Source organism: Microcaecilia unicolor, chromosome 7 (assembly GCF_901765095.1).
Source record: "Microcaecilia unicolor chromosome 7, aMicUni1.1, whole genome shotgun sequence".
NCBI lineage: Eukaryota > Metazoa > Chordata > Amphibia > Gymnophiona > Siphonopidae > Microcaecilia > Microcaecilia unicolor.
In genome coordinates this window covers 123,053,073-123,071,968 of record NC_044037.1, presented here as the reverse complement: position 1 = coordinate 123,071,968, position 18,896 = coordinate 123,053,073, and the positions used below count along the sequence as shown (strand labels likewise).

General features: G+C 43.1%; 1 protein-coding gene across 1 annotated transcript in view; it reads left to right on the top strand.

The window, feature by feature from the left end:
* MMP25 (matrix metallopeptidase 25) overlaps nt 1-18,896 on the top strand; it is a 426,665-nt gene that overhangs the window by 183,822 nt on the left and 223,947 nt on the right. The window contains exon 3 of the mRNA XM_030210435.1: nt 13,550-13,688. Within this exon, the coding sequence (XP_030066295.1) occupies nt 13,550-13,688 (139 nt within the window). The remainder of the gene's footprint in view (nt 1-13,549; nt 13,689-18,896) is intronic.

Genomic DNA, 18,896 nt, shown 5'->3' with positions numbered 1-18,896 from the left:
GCAGAAAAAAATTGTTTCAGAGTTTCTTCACCCTCCGTCCAAATCATAAAAATGTCATCGATGTACCGGTAGTATTTTAGAGGTTTGGTCTGGTGTGTATTCAGAAATGTCTCTTCCAGCTCAGCCATAAAAAGGTTGGTATATTGAGGTGCTGTCCTGGTGCCCATTGCAGTGCCCATTATTTGCAGATAGATATCATTGTTAAAGTGGAAGTAGTTGTGAGTTAAAATGAATTTGATTAATTTTGCAATAGTTTCTGGTGAGTATTGATGGTCCAGTGTGGATTTTTTTAGGAGTTTTCCACATGCAGCTATGCCATCCGCATGTGGAATGTTGCTGTATAGTGATTCTACATCCATTGTGACCAGAAGGGTGTTAGTTTTGTGTACGAGAGGTTTCAGAATTCCCTCTATGAATCCAGATATTTCTTCAAACCCGCAGACAATGATATCTATCTGCAAATAATGGGCACTGCGATGGGCACCAGCACATCTAGAGCAGCATATCCAGACCTATGACCACAGTAGACTAGGTTATAGGTATTCACAGAATGTGGGATGGGATGAATAAATGGCAAAATCCACAAACACAAGGAATCTGTAGAACTGAAATTTCACATCCAAAAGTAATACTTCTACAGTAATATTCTATATCAAAAAACAAAAAAATAGCAAAAAAATCCCCCAAAACAGCAAAACAACTTACTGATACAGAATAAGCTAAGGAAATATTATTTTTAAAAATCTCCCAGTCGCTACATTAATGTTTTCAAATATTACTTATCTTGGAAACCAATGTCTCTGTAATCCTGATGATAATCCAGTATGGCCACTCAAATCCCAACAGGGTTCCCTGTTTCGCCATTCAATACTGCTTCAGGGGAAATTTTTTTTATCTAGTCCAAGACAGCAAAAATCAGAAAAGATTGCAACTACCAAACAGCTTTCCAGCGCACAGCACTATCAAAATATCATTCTTCAGTGCATGCTTTTTAGACTTTTCCTTGGACACTGTTTGTATGCTGGGTGTTTTTTTGCCTGCAATTGTGCTTTTGTTTTTTTGCCATCCATTGCATTTGGTGGAAATCAGGGTACATACTTTCTCATTTGCTGTGAATGAAGATATTTTCGTAGAGTTCCTGACACAACCCTTCAGGGCGAAACACAGCCTGTGTCGGGCACTTTTTATTGAAGTGTTTACCCTATAAATAAAGATTGATTGGGATTATTGTCTGATCTGCTCTGTTTGTCTCCATGTTTGCTTTTTTTGGAAATGTACATATTTTCTAATTTTGTATTTAGCAAAGAACGGAAGAAAATGCATTTCTGTTACTTTTACCAGTATTTCACCCCCCCCCCCCCCCCCAAGAAATCTGGCTTTCTTGTGGGGGGGAGGGGTCAAGGTGACTGTGTGGAAGGGTGGGGCCGGAGTGGGGTAGCATTTTATTTTTTTGTGTCCTCTTTTTTGTCTCCACAAATAAATATAGTAACTACCAACAGCAAGAAAGGCAACGGCTGTGGTAACCTTAGGTAGACTGGCTTGGGCTGTTCCCTGTGTGGTGGAGCAAAGGAGAGGGTCAAGCTGCTGGCATAGAAGTTGGATGACAGCCTTATCAAAACAGAACTTGCTAAGGTACAGTTAATCTGTGAAATCCAGGAATTTGGTTCTGGGCCTATATATCCTCTAATAAGGCTGCCTCCTCCTGGCCTTTTTCAGTGCCATGAGTGCCTACTGCCATATGACCTGCACAGCCCAGCTGTGGCCGTCCACCAGCCCTTAGGGGTGCTGTACAGTGGCAGCCTACACACACCAATACACTCAGAGACATTTACTATGAGACACAAGAGGCCATCAAAGACACTGTCACAAGCAGAAAGACAGACAGAAAAAACATATCATAAGGTGGCACACACAGAGTTTGAGGAGAACCTGGTGTGAGGGGGGAGGGGAGACAAAGGGAGTTTGAATGAGGGATCTTGAAGGGTGATGAGGAGGACTGGAAACAAAGCATGGAAATGCAAAGTAGCCAAAGACACACCTACGTGGATACTGTCACAGTCTGCTCTGGTCTATTAGTAGAGTCCTGTGAACAGCTTCAGGTGGTGAGCTCCTGTGAAGATCCTAGAGTAGAGGAACCAGGCCCAGAGGCGAGGGCTTCACTTGCGATGACTGCCATTCCCCAGAGGTTGAGCCACTGAGTTTGAGTGGCTGGCAGGACTTCAGGAGGATCTGGGCAAAAAAGACTACCAGGAAGGGTACCAGTCTGGTCAACAGGGGTATAAGCAATGGAGACAGGCAGAGAAGGCCCACTCCAGCCGGTGGTGGGGTCAGATGGCAAACAGGTGGACGGCAAACAGAAAGCAAGGTCAGGTTCAGGCAGAGATCCAGGCAGGTGGCAGTCAGAAGGCACAGTCAAGTTCAGGCAGAGGTCCAGGCAGGCGGCAGTCAGAAGGCAAGGTCAGGTTCAAGCAGAGGTCTAGACAGGTGGCAATCAGAAGGTAAAGACGCACCAGTACTAACTAACAGAGTCGTCGTAGCTGAGGCAGAGAAACAGTGGATGAATCCTGCTTAAGAGCTGAAGTTGTCTGACATCAAGGAGGGCCGCACCCACAGGTATGCTGTGATAAGTATAGGACATGCCCTGGCATTATCTGGTCACTAGAGGGAGCTCCATTGGGGGCACCATGTAATGACCTGAAGGAGGCCGCTAGAGGGTGCCCAAGGGCAGGGGTAGGCAACTCCGGTCCTCAAGAGCCGCAGGCAGGTCAGGTTTTCAGGATATCCACAATGAATATGTAGGAGATAGATTTGCAAGCACTGCCTCAATGGTATGCAAATCTATCTCTTGCATATTCATTGTGGATATCCTGAAAACCTGACCTGTCTGCGGCTCTCGAGGACTGGAGTTGCCTACCCTGCCCAAGGGTATAGTATAGAACATGCCCTGCCATGATCTAGTCACTAGAGGGAGCTCCAATGGGGACACCTGTGTGAAAGGGCCAAAGGAAGGAGCTCCAGCAAAGGCCAGGAACATAGAAGACAGGGAGGGCCCTAGCAGAGGATTCCCTTTAGGAAAACAACACCCAAGAGAAGGTACTGGACCCTTCCGGAACCAGGAGGAGGGGCCTAGAAAGGGTGTGGTAGGCTATTAGCAGCAATAAAAAGAACCCTTCCAGGAGGAGCAAAAGGGCGAGAAGGCAAGGGGATCTCAAGAAAGAAAGAAAGAATGGATGGATGCTGAGTGACTCATGAGCAGACTCTCAGGAGATGGACTAAGGTGGGCTGAAAACCCCAGGAATTTGACCCCAACGAGAAGGTCCATAAAAAAGGAGAAGGGAGGACACCTGAGAGAGAGGAAGGATCAAGGCAGGCTGGAAACCCCAGGGCCCGGTCCCCAAATGAAAAGGATCCCTAATGGACAAATAAGGTACTTACCTTAACATTATAATGACTCTGCCTGTGGAGGCAACATTGTATCCTCAGTAATATTTGAACTAACAGCCGGGGGTGGAGGACAGGACTGTAGAGTTAGAGTGAAAATAAAAGTCCTGTCAAACAGGGTGGTGGCTGTTCTAAACTGAGACCTAGGTCCCCCATAAAGTGGGCTCAGTTGAAGACTGTTTGATGAACTGTTTGCTGAAAGAATTCTCTGCTTGCATGATTAAGGAATATTAAGAGTATAATTTGCCTAAGAAGTGGCTAATTTGCATATTTTGGTGACGTCTGCTGGTACAATGTTGTGTCCCCCAGAAAGGATGCCATGAGGGCATGCCATAAACATAGCAAGACTGCAACCTGTTTCTACGGGAAATGTCAAAAGGAAGTGGTCAGGAACAGGAGGGATGATAACTGAGGAACAGTCACCCTAAGTGGAAGGAGGACCCCTATGCCTAAGCCTGATGGTATGAGAAGCTATAGTTAAGTTGCTGCTTCTGGGATCTTTCTTAGAAGCAAAGCTCTAGTGAACCTTGGCAGTGGGCTTGTGATACAGGACAGGCACCCCAAGAGGGGGTCTCAGCTATACCAGAAAGCACATTGGAATGATGTGAGCAGCCTGAGGGTGTGCCAAAAACTGCATGTCATGAACGTGCATCTAACTCAGGAATGCCACGGGTGTTTGTATCTAACTCCACGCGTCAGACTCTGGGTTTGTGACAGATACAGGTGGTACTCAGGTAATTGAATAGTTTTCAGATCTCTTCTAGCAACTACCAATGCAAGCATCAGGTTAAAAAGACAAATGAAGTTAGAGTTTGTGCATGATTTATAGCAGTATAGATGCCATTTAGATTTTCTGCCCTCGACTTGCATGAGCTTTGTGGCATACGCTATAGACATGTAGACTTCAGCACAAACTATGCCACACCCAAACAACATGCCTCTTTTCTTAACAATGGGTATCTCAACATATCCAGTGCATCCACTTATAAACTGCAGCTGTACTGAAATTGCTTTTTCCACATGGATGGATAGCACATGCAAATGCTGGCCTTTCCATGTTGAAATCATCATAGTGCTTCTAAAATAAGAGCCATAATACATTGTAGTAATCTACAAAGATAGTATCATTGCCTGCAGCACTATATGGAAGCCCTGCAAAGGAAGAAAAGTTTTTAAATGGCATCAAAGATGCATTTTCTAAAAAATATTCTTTATAATGGCGCATAGCTGAGGTTTCCAGGACAACTCAGAGTTGATCAAAATGCCTAAACAACGTACCTTTGATTCAATAGGTAATTGTATATCATCCACCAATACATATTCTGGCACAATCAGAGATGAATCACAATTAATAACCAATACTTCTCTTTGGTTTTTTTTCAAATTCACAGCAAGCCAGTTAACCCTGAGACAATTTAACACCTCCTTTAAACATAGGCTCATCTAGAAAAAAAAATCTAATTTCTAATCATCCCCAGTGATAAAAATAAAGCAATGTCATCAGCTTAGATTTGATACTCAGCATCGTGTATGGTAGGTTACCTAATGGTCTTAAATAGATGTTGAAACATATTGTTGATAAAGAGGATCCCTGAGGCACTCCTGTCTAACAGTATGCAGGTAGAAAGATTGCCATTCAGTTGTATCTGCTGATAATGGTCCTCAAGAAAGAAAATAATTTATGGGCCCAACAGTAAATTTTGCAGCTTCATAATGAAGACTGAGTAATAAGGTATCAATTATTTAATCAGTGGCATAGCCATGGGTAGACCAGGGCCTACTCACTTTGGGCTTGGACCCACCCAGCAGCAGGCCATTCTTGCTATGGCTGGTGAGGATCCCCAAGCCCCGCCAGCTAAAGACTGCCAGCATCTCTCTCTCTCTCTCTCCCTTCCCGTCCCCACCTCCTGCCAACAATGCAGCATCCCACCAATACAGCATCTCCCACAGTCTGTCAAACACCCCACCCTGTATACCTTTTAAAACTTCACTTCTGTGAGTCACTGGCAGCAAGCAGTTTTTCACACAAGCTGTTCATGGCAGCTTCAGAGCCTTCCCTCCTGCCAATGGGGAAACAGGAATTTGAGTCAGAAGGAAGGCTCTGGGGCTGGTGCACACAGCTTGTGTGATTCGTTGCTAGCTGCCAGTGACCTTCCAAAGAGAAGTTTTTAAAGATACACCAGGGTGGGGATGGATGGGGGTTGAGAAACAGGAGGAGATGCCAGTTCACGGGCGGGCGGGGTGAGCAGTAAAAGAGAGAGGTAGATATGTCCAACTACAAGCAAGGGGGGGAGGGGGAGAGAACATTTTAATGCCCACCCACTTTGGGCTCAGGCCCACCCAAAATTGGCCATCTAACTATGACACTGACTTTGAATTAAGTCTGTTAGCAGCAATAATTTAGTAGTTTGCTTTGTATGGGACAGTGTGATATTTTCTGAGCTGTGCTTGCCTTTTTTGGCTGTTTATATATGTTAAATGTTTGTGGATGCTATTTTATGTATGTTGGGTTGTACTCTGCCCTGGATAAAGGCAGATTAGAAATAATAAATTCTAATTCTAAACAGATCCTTTAGTATGTTGTCCATTTACTCTCTTCATTTTGGATAATGACAACTTTGTTGCTATGTTGTGTAATCAGAAAAATAATGGGCCAGTATTCAAATGAATTTAACTAGGCAGGAAAGCGTCATCCCTGGACCACGCCAGCACTAACCGGACAGTGCCACTGAATATCAGCTCTGTGGCACTATCTAGTTAATGCTGGGGCAGTCCATGGAACAGCCAGAATTAATTCACTTAGTAGTGACATTAGGTCTGTTAACAGGGTGAGTAAGTGAATAAAGCTACAACAGCAAAAAGGCAGTCCTAACATTATGCTCCGAGCTACCCAGGCACCAGTCTGAATAATGGCCGGTGCCTGGATAAATTCTGGGTATTGGTGCTGACGCAGGCATTCAAACCCGGTGGCCAGACACGGCTCAGAATTGATTATCCAGGATTAATTCAGCCTGCGGCTGTCAGCTTAAAATATGCTGACTACCATACACTGAATATTGAAGAGAATAAGTTTATGACACACATATAACTCAGGAAGAAATCTATATGTCTCACAGTTATGTAATCCAAAATTTCCAATAACTCTTGGGTCTCTCTCATCAGAGGTTATCATAGCCTGCAAAGAATTCAATTTTCTCAAAACCCATACAACTGCTAGAACTGTGTGCTACATTAATTATTGCAAAAAATGTATGTCTCCAAGGCGTTCATGCATTAAAAAACAATTTTGGTAAAAAACCAGGGTAGCATAAGTACATAAGTACATAAGTAATGCCATACTGGGAAAAGACCAAGGGTCCATCGAGCCCAGCATCCTGTCCACGACAGCGGCCAATCCAGGCCAAGGGCACCTGGCAAGCCTCCCAAACGTACAAACATTACATACATGTCATTCCTGGAATTTGGATTTTTCCAAGTCCGTCTAGTAGCGGATTATGGACTTGTCCTTTAGGAAACAGTCCAACCCCTTTTTAAACTCTGCTAAGTTAACCGCCTTCACCACTTTCTCCGGCAATTTAGTATTTCCTTCTTAGATAAGTACATAAGTACATAAGTAGTGCCATACTGGGAAAGACCAAAGGTCCATCTAGCCCAGCATCCTGTCACCGACAGTGGCCAATCCAGGTCAAGGGCACCTGGCACGCTCCCCAAACGTAAAAACATTCCAGACAAGTTGTACCTAAAAATGAGGAATTTTTCCAGTCCATTTAATAGCGGTCTATGGACTTGTCCTTTAGGAATCTATCTAACCCCTTTTTAAACTCCGTCAAGCTAACCGCCCGTACCACGTTCTCCGGCAATGAATTCCAGAGTCTAATTACACGTTGGGTGAAGAAAAATTTTCTCCGATTCGTTTTAAATTTACCACACTGTAGCTTCAACTCATGCCCTCTAGTCCTAGTATTTTTGGATAGCGTGAACAGTCGCTTCACATCCACCCGATCCATTCCACTCATTATTTTATACACTTCTATCATATCTCCCCTCAGCCGTCTCTTCTCCAAGCTGAAAAGCCCTAGCCTTCTCAGCCTCTCTTCATAGGAAAGTCGTCCCATCCCCACTATCATTTTCGTCGCCCTTCGCTGTACCTTTTCCAATTCTACTATATCTTTTTTGAGATACGGAGACCAGTACTGAACACAATACTCCAGGTGCGGTCGCACCATGGAGCGATACAACGGCATTATAACATCCGCACACCTGGACTCCATACCCTTCTTAATAACACCCAACATTCTATTCGCTTTCCTAGCCGCAGCAGCACACTGAGCAGAAGGTTTCAGCGTATCATCGACGACGACACCCAGATCCCTTTCTTGATCCGTAACTCCTAACGCGGAACCTTGCAAGACGTAGCTATAATTCGGGTTCCTCTTACCCACATGCATCACTTTGCACTTGTCAACATTGAACTTCATCTGCCACTTGCACGCCCATTCTCCCAGTCTCGCAAGGTCCTCCTGTAATCGTTCACATTCCTCCTGCGACTTGACGACCCTGAATAATTTTGTGTCATCGGCGAATTTAATTACCTCACTAGTTATTCCCATCTCTAGGTCATTTATAAATACATTAAAAAGCAACGGACCCAGCACAGACCCCTGCGGGACCCCACTAACTACCCTCCTCCACTGAGAATACTGGCCACGCAATCCTACTCTCTGCTTCCTATCTTTCAACCAGTTCTTAATCCATAATAATACCCTACCTCCGATTCCATGACTCTGCAATTTCTTCAGGAGTCTTTCGTGCGGCACTTTGTCAAACGCCTTCTGAAAATCCAGATATACAATATCAACCGGCTCCCCATTGTCCACATGTTTGCTTACCCCCTCAAAAAAATGCATTAGATTGGTGAGGCAAGACTTCCCTTCACTAAATCCGTGCTGACTTTGTCTCATCAGTCCATGTTTTTGTATATGCTCTGCAATTTTATTCTTAATAATAGCCTCCACCATCTTGCCCGGCACCGACGTCAGACTCACCGGTCTATAATTTCCCGGATCTCCTCTGGAACCCTTCTTAAAAATCGGAGTAACATTGGCTACCCTCCAGTCTTCCGGTATTACACTCGATTTTAGGGACAGATTGCATATTTCTAACAGTAGCTCCGCAAGTTCATTTTTTAGTTCTATTAATACTCTGGGATGAATACCATCAGGTCCCGGTGATTTACTACTCTTCAGCTTGCTGAACTGACCCATTACATCCTCCAAGGTTACAGAGAATTTGTTTAGTTTCTCCGATTCCCCCGCTTCAAATATTCTTTCCGGCACCGGTGTCCCCCCCAAATCCTCCTCGGTGAAGACCGAAGCAAAGAATTCGTTTAATTTCTCCGCTACGGCTTTGTCCTCCTTGATCGCCCCTTTAACACCATTTTCGTCCAGCGGCCCAACCGACTCTTTGGCCGGTTTCCTGCTTTTAATGTATCTAAAAAAGTTTTTACTATGTATTTTTGCTTCCAACGCTAATTTCTTCTCAAAGTCCTTTTTTGCCCTCCTTATCTCCGCTTTGCATTTGGCTTGGCATTCCTTATGATCTATCCTGTTACTTTCAGTTGGTTCTCTTCTCCACTTTCTGAAGGATTGTTTTTTGGCTCTAATGATTTCCTTTATCTTACTGTTTAGCCACGCCGGCTGACGTTTAGTCTTTTTTCCCTTTTTTCTAATACGTGGAATATATTTGTCCTGAACCTCCAGGATGGCGTTTTTAAACAGCATCCACGCCTGATGCAAGTTTTTTACTCTGCGAGCTGGTAATGAAATGTATTTAAAACGCTATAAGAGCACTCCTTGCTTGTTACCCTAATTACAATAACTGACTATAAATGAGGAGTTGTCCTAGGGGTGGGGGGGAATACTAAATTAGATCCTGCAGTGGCTGTTAGATTCTATCTGTTAATGCTGTGGTACAAGGCTTTTAAAACTAAGTGGAAAAGACTATGGAGATTAGCTGTTTTCTGTTAGCTGTTGAAATTTGCTTTTTAAGTTTGCCTAACACTAACCTACAATTCCTCCTTTAAACCCCAATCTTTAAGTTCCCAAAGCACAAGCAAAGTAGCGTTCACTTACCAGAGAAATGTCATCTTCTCTCAGTGGCAGTTCTGAAGTTGGCGTGTGCAGTTTCCTGCAATAGAAAATAATTTTCTATTTTCTACCATGGGGGGCATTCCCAGCAGTAATCGGTAGTGTGGCTACATTGCCACCTTCTGCCTGATTACCGCACATGTAGCACATGAGCCCTTACCACCTTCTAATAGGTGGCTGTAAGGGTTCAGGCCATAAATAGCCGCGTGCTAATTTTAATATTAGCACATGGCCATTTACTGCTCCATTTTAAAAAAAGGCCTTTTCCCCAACGTAGTAAAAAAATGGCCCAGCGCATATCAATTTCATACGCCAAAGCTAGCACAGGACACTTTTTACCATGGCTTAGTAAAAAGGCCCCCTTGGTGAATTAATTTGTGTACAGGGAATACACATTTACATTCAAGTTGTGTAGATTTTTGTATATTCCTTAATCTTGTAGGAAATTGAAAGTGTGAGCTGACTATGACATCAGCATACTAGGGGAATCATTTTCGAAACAGAGAAATGTTGAAAAAATGGCCCAAAGGGGCAGATGAATGTTGTTGTTTTTTTTTTTTTTCCGAAACTCGTTTTTAAGATGTTTTTCTATTCCGATTGTCTAAATCTCAAAGGGGGTTATGATGTGATGTGTGCCTGGGACTTTTTTTTTTTTTCAACTTTTTTTATTGAGATCAAAAAATAAACAACTCAGAATTACAATCTTCAGCAAGTATATACATTAATATCTTCAAGTTATACAACAACTCATCGTCCAGATCCATTCTCATATTTTTGAACCTTCTTAAATTTTCCCTATATCCCCCCTCCCCCCCCCCCCCACTTTATCTCATATAGATTCTCTACATAAACATCAAAACCTTTACCCCCTATATTCATAATTTGTTAAGGATTAGGCTTCTCCCCTGATGTGATAACTTGGATAAGTAAGGATTCCAGAGCTTCCAAAATCGGGTTTTACGTTTAAATGAGCCTCTAACCTCTTGTGCTTCCCATGTAAGTACTTGATGTATTTGGTTACGCCAATGCCAGAATTCTGGTGCATCCAATGAAGTCCACTGTTGCATTATACATTTTCTCGCAATCAAACATAGCTTACAGCACAACAGCACCTCTCCTGCTCTGAGCCTCCCAAAGGAACCCGGGCAATCAAGCACCACTTGAATAGGTGTCCCCTGAACATGGCTTGACGTCAAAAGGGAGAGGAAAGCTGTCACCCTCCTCCAAAAACATTTTATAACCGGACATTCCCAGAGCCCATGGTATAGAGAATTATCAGCAGCTTTACACTTCGGGCAGGTAGGTGTTTCAATTCCCCCTGCCCGAAATAGCTGAACCTGTGAAAAATAGGCTCTGTGAACAATTCTATATGCACATTCTCGATATCCTGCCCCGCTAATTAATTGGGGAATACCCTTAAGATGAGCTGCAATATCCCAAAAAGCAAGATCACATCCCACGTCCAACTCCCATCTTCTCCTAAGCTGGGTCAGCTCCTTCCCAGGTACCAATGTCCAGATTTTCTTCTGTAGCTTGGATATGGCTGGTGCTTCCTCTGAAATTTCCGTTAATAAATTCTGTATTTTCTCTCCCAATTTAAACTTAAGTGCTTCTTTGTCAAGAGAGTGAACATAGTGTTTCAGCTGACAGTAGGCAAAATTGTCACCCCAGCGAATTGATTCCCGCGGAATCAACATGTCCAGAGCTCTAGGCACCCCTGTCTGATCTACCACTGTTCCCAAGTTATGGAGACCCTGAGCCTCCCACCGCCTGAACACCAAATTCTCTTGTCCAGGTCTGAACATTGGGTTCCCCCTTATCATTAGAAGTTCTGTTACCCTCGGGTCACCTCCCAATTGTTTACCCAGGAATCTCCACGCTTCCCATACGGGGCTTAGCAATACTGATTTTCTCATCAACTGAGGCAAAGACTTGTTATCCCCTTGCAGTAATGACACTAGCTGATATGGTTTAAATAGCTCTTTTTCTATTTCCAGAGGTGTGTGATAATCCGAGCTATAGATCCAATCCCGCACATGTCTCAAATTGCATGCAAGGTTATAATATTTAATATTGGACAAGCCTATTCCTCCCTGATTCCACCCCCCCACCCCCCAGTAATAGTGACATTCGCACCTTTGCCTTCTTATATGCCCAACAGAACTTCGTCACTATACGGTAAAACATCCTTATATCTTTCTGTAACAACTGCAAAGGCAGAGTTTGCATTACATATAACCACCTGGGGAGAATTACCATGCGAATTAGACATATGTGCCCTGATAATGACAATGTCAGTCCTTTCCAGGCTTCCAATTGTTGTTTTGTCTAACAGCCACTGCACATTTGTTCTATAAAGCCCCTTTGTATTTGGTGTTAAATAAATGCCCAAGTAGCGAAATGAATCCTCCACCCATTTCAGTGGAAATTGTCCCCTCCATGTTCTACGAGTATCTGCTGTTATGGCCATCGCTTCTGACTTGTCGTAGTTCAATTTGAACCCAGAGTATGCCCCAAATTCTGAAAAAACTTCCAAAAGATCACCTAATGACTCCTGTGGGTTTGTTAACAATACCAACAAGTCATCAGCGAAAGCCGCTACCTTAAATTCCTGTTCTCCAAGCCACACTCCCCTAATTGTGGAACATTGATTTATATCTCGGATTAATGGGTCCATATATAATGCGAAAAGTAAGGGCGACAGCGGACATCCCTGCCGAGTCCCTCTCTTAATTTCAAATTCCTCAGAAAACATTCCATTCACCCACATCTTAGCTTTTGGTGATTCGTACAATGCCGCTATCGCCCTCACAAACCAGCCTTGGATCCCGTATTTGTCCAAGATAGAGAACAGAAAAGGCCACTCCATCCGATCGAATGCCTTTTCGGCATCGAAGCTAATCATAATTGATGATTCACCCCCAACCTCCAGGCGTTCCAGGGATGCTAGAATACACCTAAGATTTCGTGCCACTGATCTTCCCTGAACAAACCCCACTTGAGCTTCGTGAATAATGCATGGGAGAACACGTCGTAGCCTATTCGCCAATATCTTAGCAAATAATTTTACTTCTTGGTTGAGAAGCGAAATAGGTCTATACGAAGTTACCAAGGTGTGGTCCCTTTTAGGTTTAGGCAAAACTATTATCTGGGCCGAGTTAAGGTGTCCCGGCAAATGATCTTGGTCTACCCAGGCATTAAATGCTTGAGTTAAAGACGGTACTATCGAGTCTCCCAGCAGTTTGTAAAATTCTGCTTTAAACCCGTGTGGGCCCGGAGATTTACCCAATTTACTACAACCTATTGCCCAACTTACTTCATCACAACTAATAGGAGCGTTCAGAATTTTTCGTTCTGTCGGTTGAATTTTAGGGGTTGAGACATTATCCAGATAAAGCTCTGTGCTTAAACCTCTCTCTTCCCCCGAGCCATACAGTGATTGAAAAAAATTTTGAAAAACTTCTCTTATCTTGCCTGGGACTTTTTATGTGAGGTTCACTGCAGTGCTCCCAGGCTGCCCCACTGCTCTGCTGGGATTTCTGTGTGGTCAGTTTAGTAGCCCCCCAGGCATTCCATTGATTTGGGTTTTAAAAAGGTTTTTCCTTGAATGTTTTTTTGTTTGAAAATGGCCCTAAAAGAAAGACACACTGAGCACAAGAATATCTAAAATAGGGCAATTTTTGAACCAATCAGATTTGGACATTATATTGAAAATGCTCCTCCATATCTCCCAGTTGCTGTCTTTCTCCTCCTTTCCTTCTCTCTGTGATCTTGAGCTTTCCCTTAGTATCTCTGTATATCTCTCTTTTTCTCTATTTATTTTCCTGTCTCATTTTACATCTTCTCTGTCTCTCCATTTATCTCTATTTCTTCTTCTACTTCTCTCTCTCTCTCTCTTTTCTTCTTTGTCTGTCTCTCTATCTCTTGATCTTTTTTATCTCTATGACTTTGTCTCCCTTTAGATGAAGACACCATTAAGATGATGCAGAGACCCCGCTGTTCCCTTCCGGATATAATTGGCACCTCAGAAATCATGAGACGGCGAAGGAAACGTTATTCTCTCAGTGGCACTGTGTGGTCCAAGAACCTCCTCACATGGAGGTGAGTGTCCCCTTCCTAGCAGTTTTCTTTGTTGGCTAACACTAGTATTGCTACTAGTGAAGAGAAAGATTATCCTTTAGCCTTGTGGGAATATATTCTTCTGCAGCTGGAGGTCACTAGTAAACAGTGGTGACCGGAAGGTTGCTAAGCTTGTATAGGACCATCTTATCCTGTGTCAGTGGAGAAAAGAGTATTTCTGGAAAAAAGGTGAGTAAGGCAAGTATGATTAGTGCTCAAGGAGGACTGTTTAAGATGCACGGAATACGAGGAGACAGAAGAGAAGATAGAGATTGAAGACGATGGAAACAGTCAGAGACAAGAAGAGACAGAGAAAGAGACACAACTAGGGAAAGCCTGCACAGGCATTGCTTTGGAAATACTAGGCAACATAGATTTATAGACGGTCTTGCTATTTTCTTCTTGGAATGTAGGTAATCATTAGGGACATACATGTTCATATTCTGTTTTGTTTTGTAATAGCATGCACTAAATGTAATTGCCTGACATCCTTTAAGAGGTGAATAACAAATATTGAAATAAAGAAAAAAAAAGAATGTAGAAGCAAAAAGGCATTGTGCAGGGGAAATGGATGGTGGATGGTGTTGGGGCATGGATTTAATGGTTGATATGGAATGTGTGGATGCATGGGTATGGGTGTGGTTGTTTATAGAGGAATTAAAGGTACACTCTATGTTTAGGGGAGTGGAAATGAGTATGAGGGGTGTTTTTTGAGGTATGTAGGTGAAGATGTGGGGTGTATAGATGGAATTTGAATATAAGTATGCATAACCACTTCCTGTTCAGATCAGTATTAGGCAGGATAATTATATTTAAATAATTTTGATTGAGCCCAACAACACAATCAATTAGATCAAGCACATTTTTCCAAAGTACAAGAAACATAACCATCCCAGACCCCACTCACCCACCTAGAACAGCCAGAGCCATAGCTCTAAACATATATACCAATTTAAGAAGATAGATTAAGCACTCTATTACGTACTCTGGGAGTTAGGGTCTGCCAGAAGCGCTCCCAGATTCTCTGAAATTGATGTCCCTGAGGCGACTTAATATCTTGTATACCAAGTCTCTGCATCTGTAACAAAAGAATCATCTGCTGTCACCAAATAGCCAAGGACGGAGGTTCCGAAGAAAGTCAGTGAAGAAGAATCACTCGTTGAGCCATCAACACTGCACGGGCCAGGAATTCTGAGTGGCCAACACGTTCAGACTTCCCCTGATCATATTTTCTAAAAAGTATCTTTGGGACACAACTTAGGGGCATTCCCAAAGGAGATTCAGAAAGGCAATTAAGGACTACCAAAAAGCTAGCACCACTGGACAAAACCAAAACATATGACCCAGGGTTGCACCAAGCATTTAGGACAGGAGTCTGTAGTAGAAATTTAAGCCTGGTAGGCATGCCTTGGAGAAACATAAAATCACAGAAGAAACTTGTAGTGTTGATCCCACAATTGAACATTGGGAGTGACCTTATAAATAGCAAACAAGCAGGAGCACAGACAAGACTCCTCTACGTCAATAGCCAGATCAGCATTTCATAGAGATCAAATGAGCAAAGTCCAAGTCAGGTGTTGTTCCAAAATAAATTTATAATGAAAGGCCAAGGGAACTAGCTGCTGTCAGCCTAGAGTATATGCCTCAGACAAAGTCTCTTGCACATCCTCACAGAGCTGTTCCCAGGGCAAACTATTCACATAATGCTGTAACTGTAGATAGGCAAAGTAGTCACGTGCCGGGAACTGATATTGGACTTGCATTTCCACAAACAGTCGGAGTCTCAGCACATGATAGAGATAGTGTAGTCCCTTAGCACGCCAATCCAAGGAAGTTTGAGACTCAGATCCTGGTAAAAAAAATCTGGGTTCTGGACTATTGTCAAAAATGGAGTAACTGCAGCAGAGAAGTGATGTAGGTGGCAAAGCCATCTCCACACTAAGCATAGTGGCCTATGAAAAATTCCCAAATGTTTATGTTCTTTCAGTACAGCATGGCCAGTAGTATGAAGTAAGTAGGTCATCAACCAAAGCTAGTACTTTAATGACACCAGGGCCTACCTGTACACCAGCAATCCCCGGAGATATCTGGATATGACAAAGCAAAGGTTATAAAGATAACACAAAAAGTAAAATGGAAAGGGGGCAACCCTGGCACGTACCAAAACTAATTGAAAAGGGCAGTATACGAATCCCATTAATCAAAAGGGCTGCACTGGGTCCTATGTATAGAGCCTGTATAGACTGATAGAACCATCCCTGAAGACCCACATAAGAAAGCACTGAAAAAAGTAAAGGCCATTGGACTTTATCAAAAGCCTTTTATGCATCTAGGCTCACTAGCAATCCAGTTCATCATGGCTCTGACACTGAGACATAGCCAGCACAAAAAGCTGACATTGAGTACCAATCGGCACCCCTTGATGAACCCCACCTGCTCTAAGCCCACAAAGTGAGGAAGATACCATGCCAAGTGATCCTCCAGTATATGGGGAAACAATTTCAAATCCACATTTAGCAATGAAATTGGCTGATAAGAATCAGGTGAATCCCTCGGTTTACCAGGCTTAGGAAGGAGACTAATTAGGGCTACATTTTTATGAACTAGGAAAGAACCCTCCTCAACGACTGCCTGGTAGTAGGCCAGTAAATGGCCAGTGAGTTGCAGAGACATTCATTTATAGAATTCACTGGTGTAGCCATCAGGGCCTGGTGTCATACACAAGGGAGCTGATTTTATGGCCTGCTTCAGCTCTTCTGCTGTGAATGGTGCATTCAGAGAAGCAACCTGCTCTGGAGTTAAACGAGCCATACCGAACCTTTCCAGATAATTCATCAAGGTGGCCTGAAATTTCCCTTCCTCACCCCCAGCTTACATCTGGGTAAGAAACTTTGTTAATAAGGTAGCCAAATCTGCACCCTTGGATGTGACCTTACCATCTTCTTTCTATAAGGCCAATATATGGTGTCCATCCCCCAGTTGCTTAGTCACTCGAGCAGCATTCTCCCAGGCTTATTACCAAAAGCATGAAACTGCCTTAGTAGCAGCAATAGTATCACAGGCAGCACGGGCAGGCACACAAATAAAAGTGCCACCTGGCAAAGTTGTCCCTGGGCTATGCGTTTATTCCTAGCACTAATATAAGCTATTAAAGCCCTGCAAAGTACCACTTTCGCTGTAGGCCAAAACAATAAGGGCTCTCCAGCATGCTGTTTATTAAAAGACAAGAAATCCTCTCACTGGACCAAAAGTTATTTACTAAACTACTCATTTTTGTACAAATAGGCAGGAAAGTGCCAGCCTGGGTGTTGTGCATAAAAAGGATCTACTTCCAGGTCAAACCAAATCATATTATGATCGGAGACCTTGAGGGGTCCCATATAAACAGATTAGTACGCTTTGTGGGATGGGAGGTGGATGGTGCGAGGGTGTCCAGGCTTCGCTCATTCTGCCTCGCCTCACCCTATGCTTGGAACAAACTTCCTGAGCCCTTACGCCAAGCCCCCTCCCTGCCCATCTTCAAGTCTTTGCTTAAAGCCCAGCTCTTCAATGCTGCTTTCAGCACCTAACTCTTACCTTTCAGGAAATCTAGACTGCCCCAATTTGACTGTCCCTATCGGACTGACTGTTCACTTGTCCTTTAGATTGTAAGCTCTTTGAGCATGGACTGTCCTTCTATGTTAAATTGTACAGCGCTGCGTAACCCTAGTAGCGCTTTAGAAATGTTAAGTAATAGTAGTAATGTACTAGCGAAAGCATGCCTTCCTGCACCAAAATATAGTCAAGTCTAGACATTGTGCCATGGGATCAAGAGAGGTACATATAGTCATATTTGGCAGGATGATATAAACTTCATTCATAAAGACTCCAGTATATTAATTGTATCAAAACATTGCTTTTTATTTCATCAATGTGTCTATACCAAACATATGACACATATAAACAGTTAAAATACTCATTCATCACCATTCATACTCCACTCACCCATTAATTCTGACTCTGGAATATAATACAGCATATACAAGCTTGCCAGATCATATACAAGAAAGTGCATGTACTATTATAGTTGTAAATTATGCAATATATAACAAAAAACTTTTAACACGCTTCTTATTAGCCAGTAATATATCTTTAAACAGAAAGGATGATATAAACGCCAGGGGTCTATTCAATGGTCTACTAAGTTGGTTAAGCGGAGATGTCCCCTGAGAAGCAGAACTACCCCATCCAGTAGAACAACTCATAGCAGGGTCCATGCCCAAATTAAAATCTCCCAGTAAAATTTATCATCATAAGGTACACAGAGCTGCACAATTTTCCAATGGAAAGCAGAATTGAATACATTTTGCCCATAAACCACTAAAAGTATAAAGGTTTTCCCTTGAAGAAGCAGCTTCAGAAGCAACAGATGCCCTTCAGCATCTTTATATAAAGGGGAAACCTCACAAGGCAAAGACTTATGGACCAGCACTGCAACCCTATTCCTCTGCTGAGGGGCAAAGGGACAAAACACTTGACCCACCCAAGAACATTTTAATTTCTCTTGCTCCAAATCTGATAGCCTGGTCTCCTGAAGGTAAGCAACATGCATCTCTTGGCGCTGCAATGCTGCCAGAAGTTTTGTATGCTTAATTGGTGATGTGATGCTGCTCATGCTCTAGGATACCAGCCTAGTCGTACCAAACATCCCCACTAAAATGGTAACCTAGGAAATGTCAAGAGTAATAACCAAGAATTTATTCCAAAACTCCTAGGATGCCCAACCTCTTCCCAGGAGTCTAGAGCCACTCAAGCCATATTGGCACAGTATGTATAAGAAAAGGATATCCTACTGTTCCAGGCAAAACCTACACCCCAACCCAAAATTCCCCCTCCCCTACAAATACCCATCCCAAAATCCCACAAATAACAAACCCTTGGCTCACCAGCACTAATGCGCTAGTAAGCAAGACACACACTACATGCCGGGGTACCCTGGACCCCCTCCCCCCCCCCCCGACAAGTGAAATATGGCAACCCTCTAGGAAAAGCTTGAAACTTTGATGAAATCTGACACCTCACTCCAATTATCTGCAAAAATGACATAACAAGCTTAAAACACACATCTGCAATTTGCAGAAATATACTCTCACTCTTAGACACCTCAATCTGAAAAGTAAACAAATGACACAGCTAAGAAGTTCACGTGGT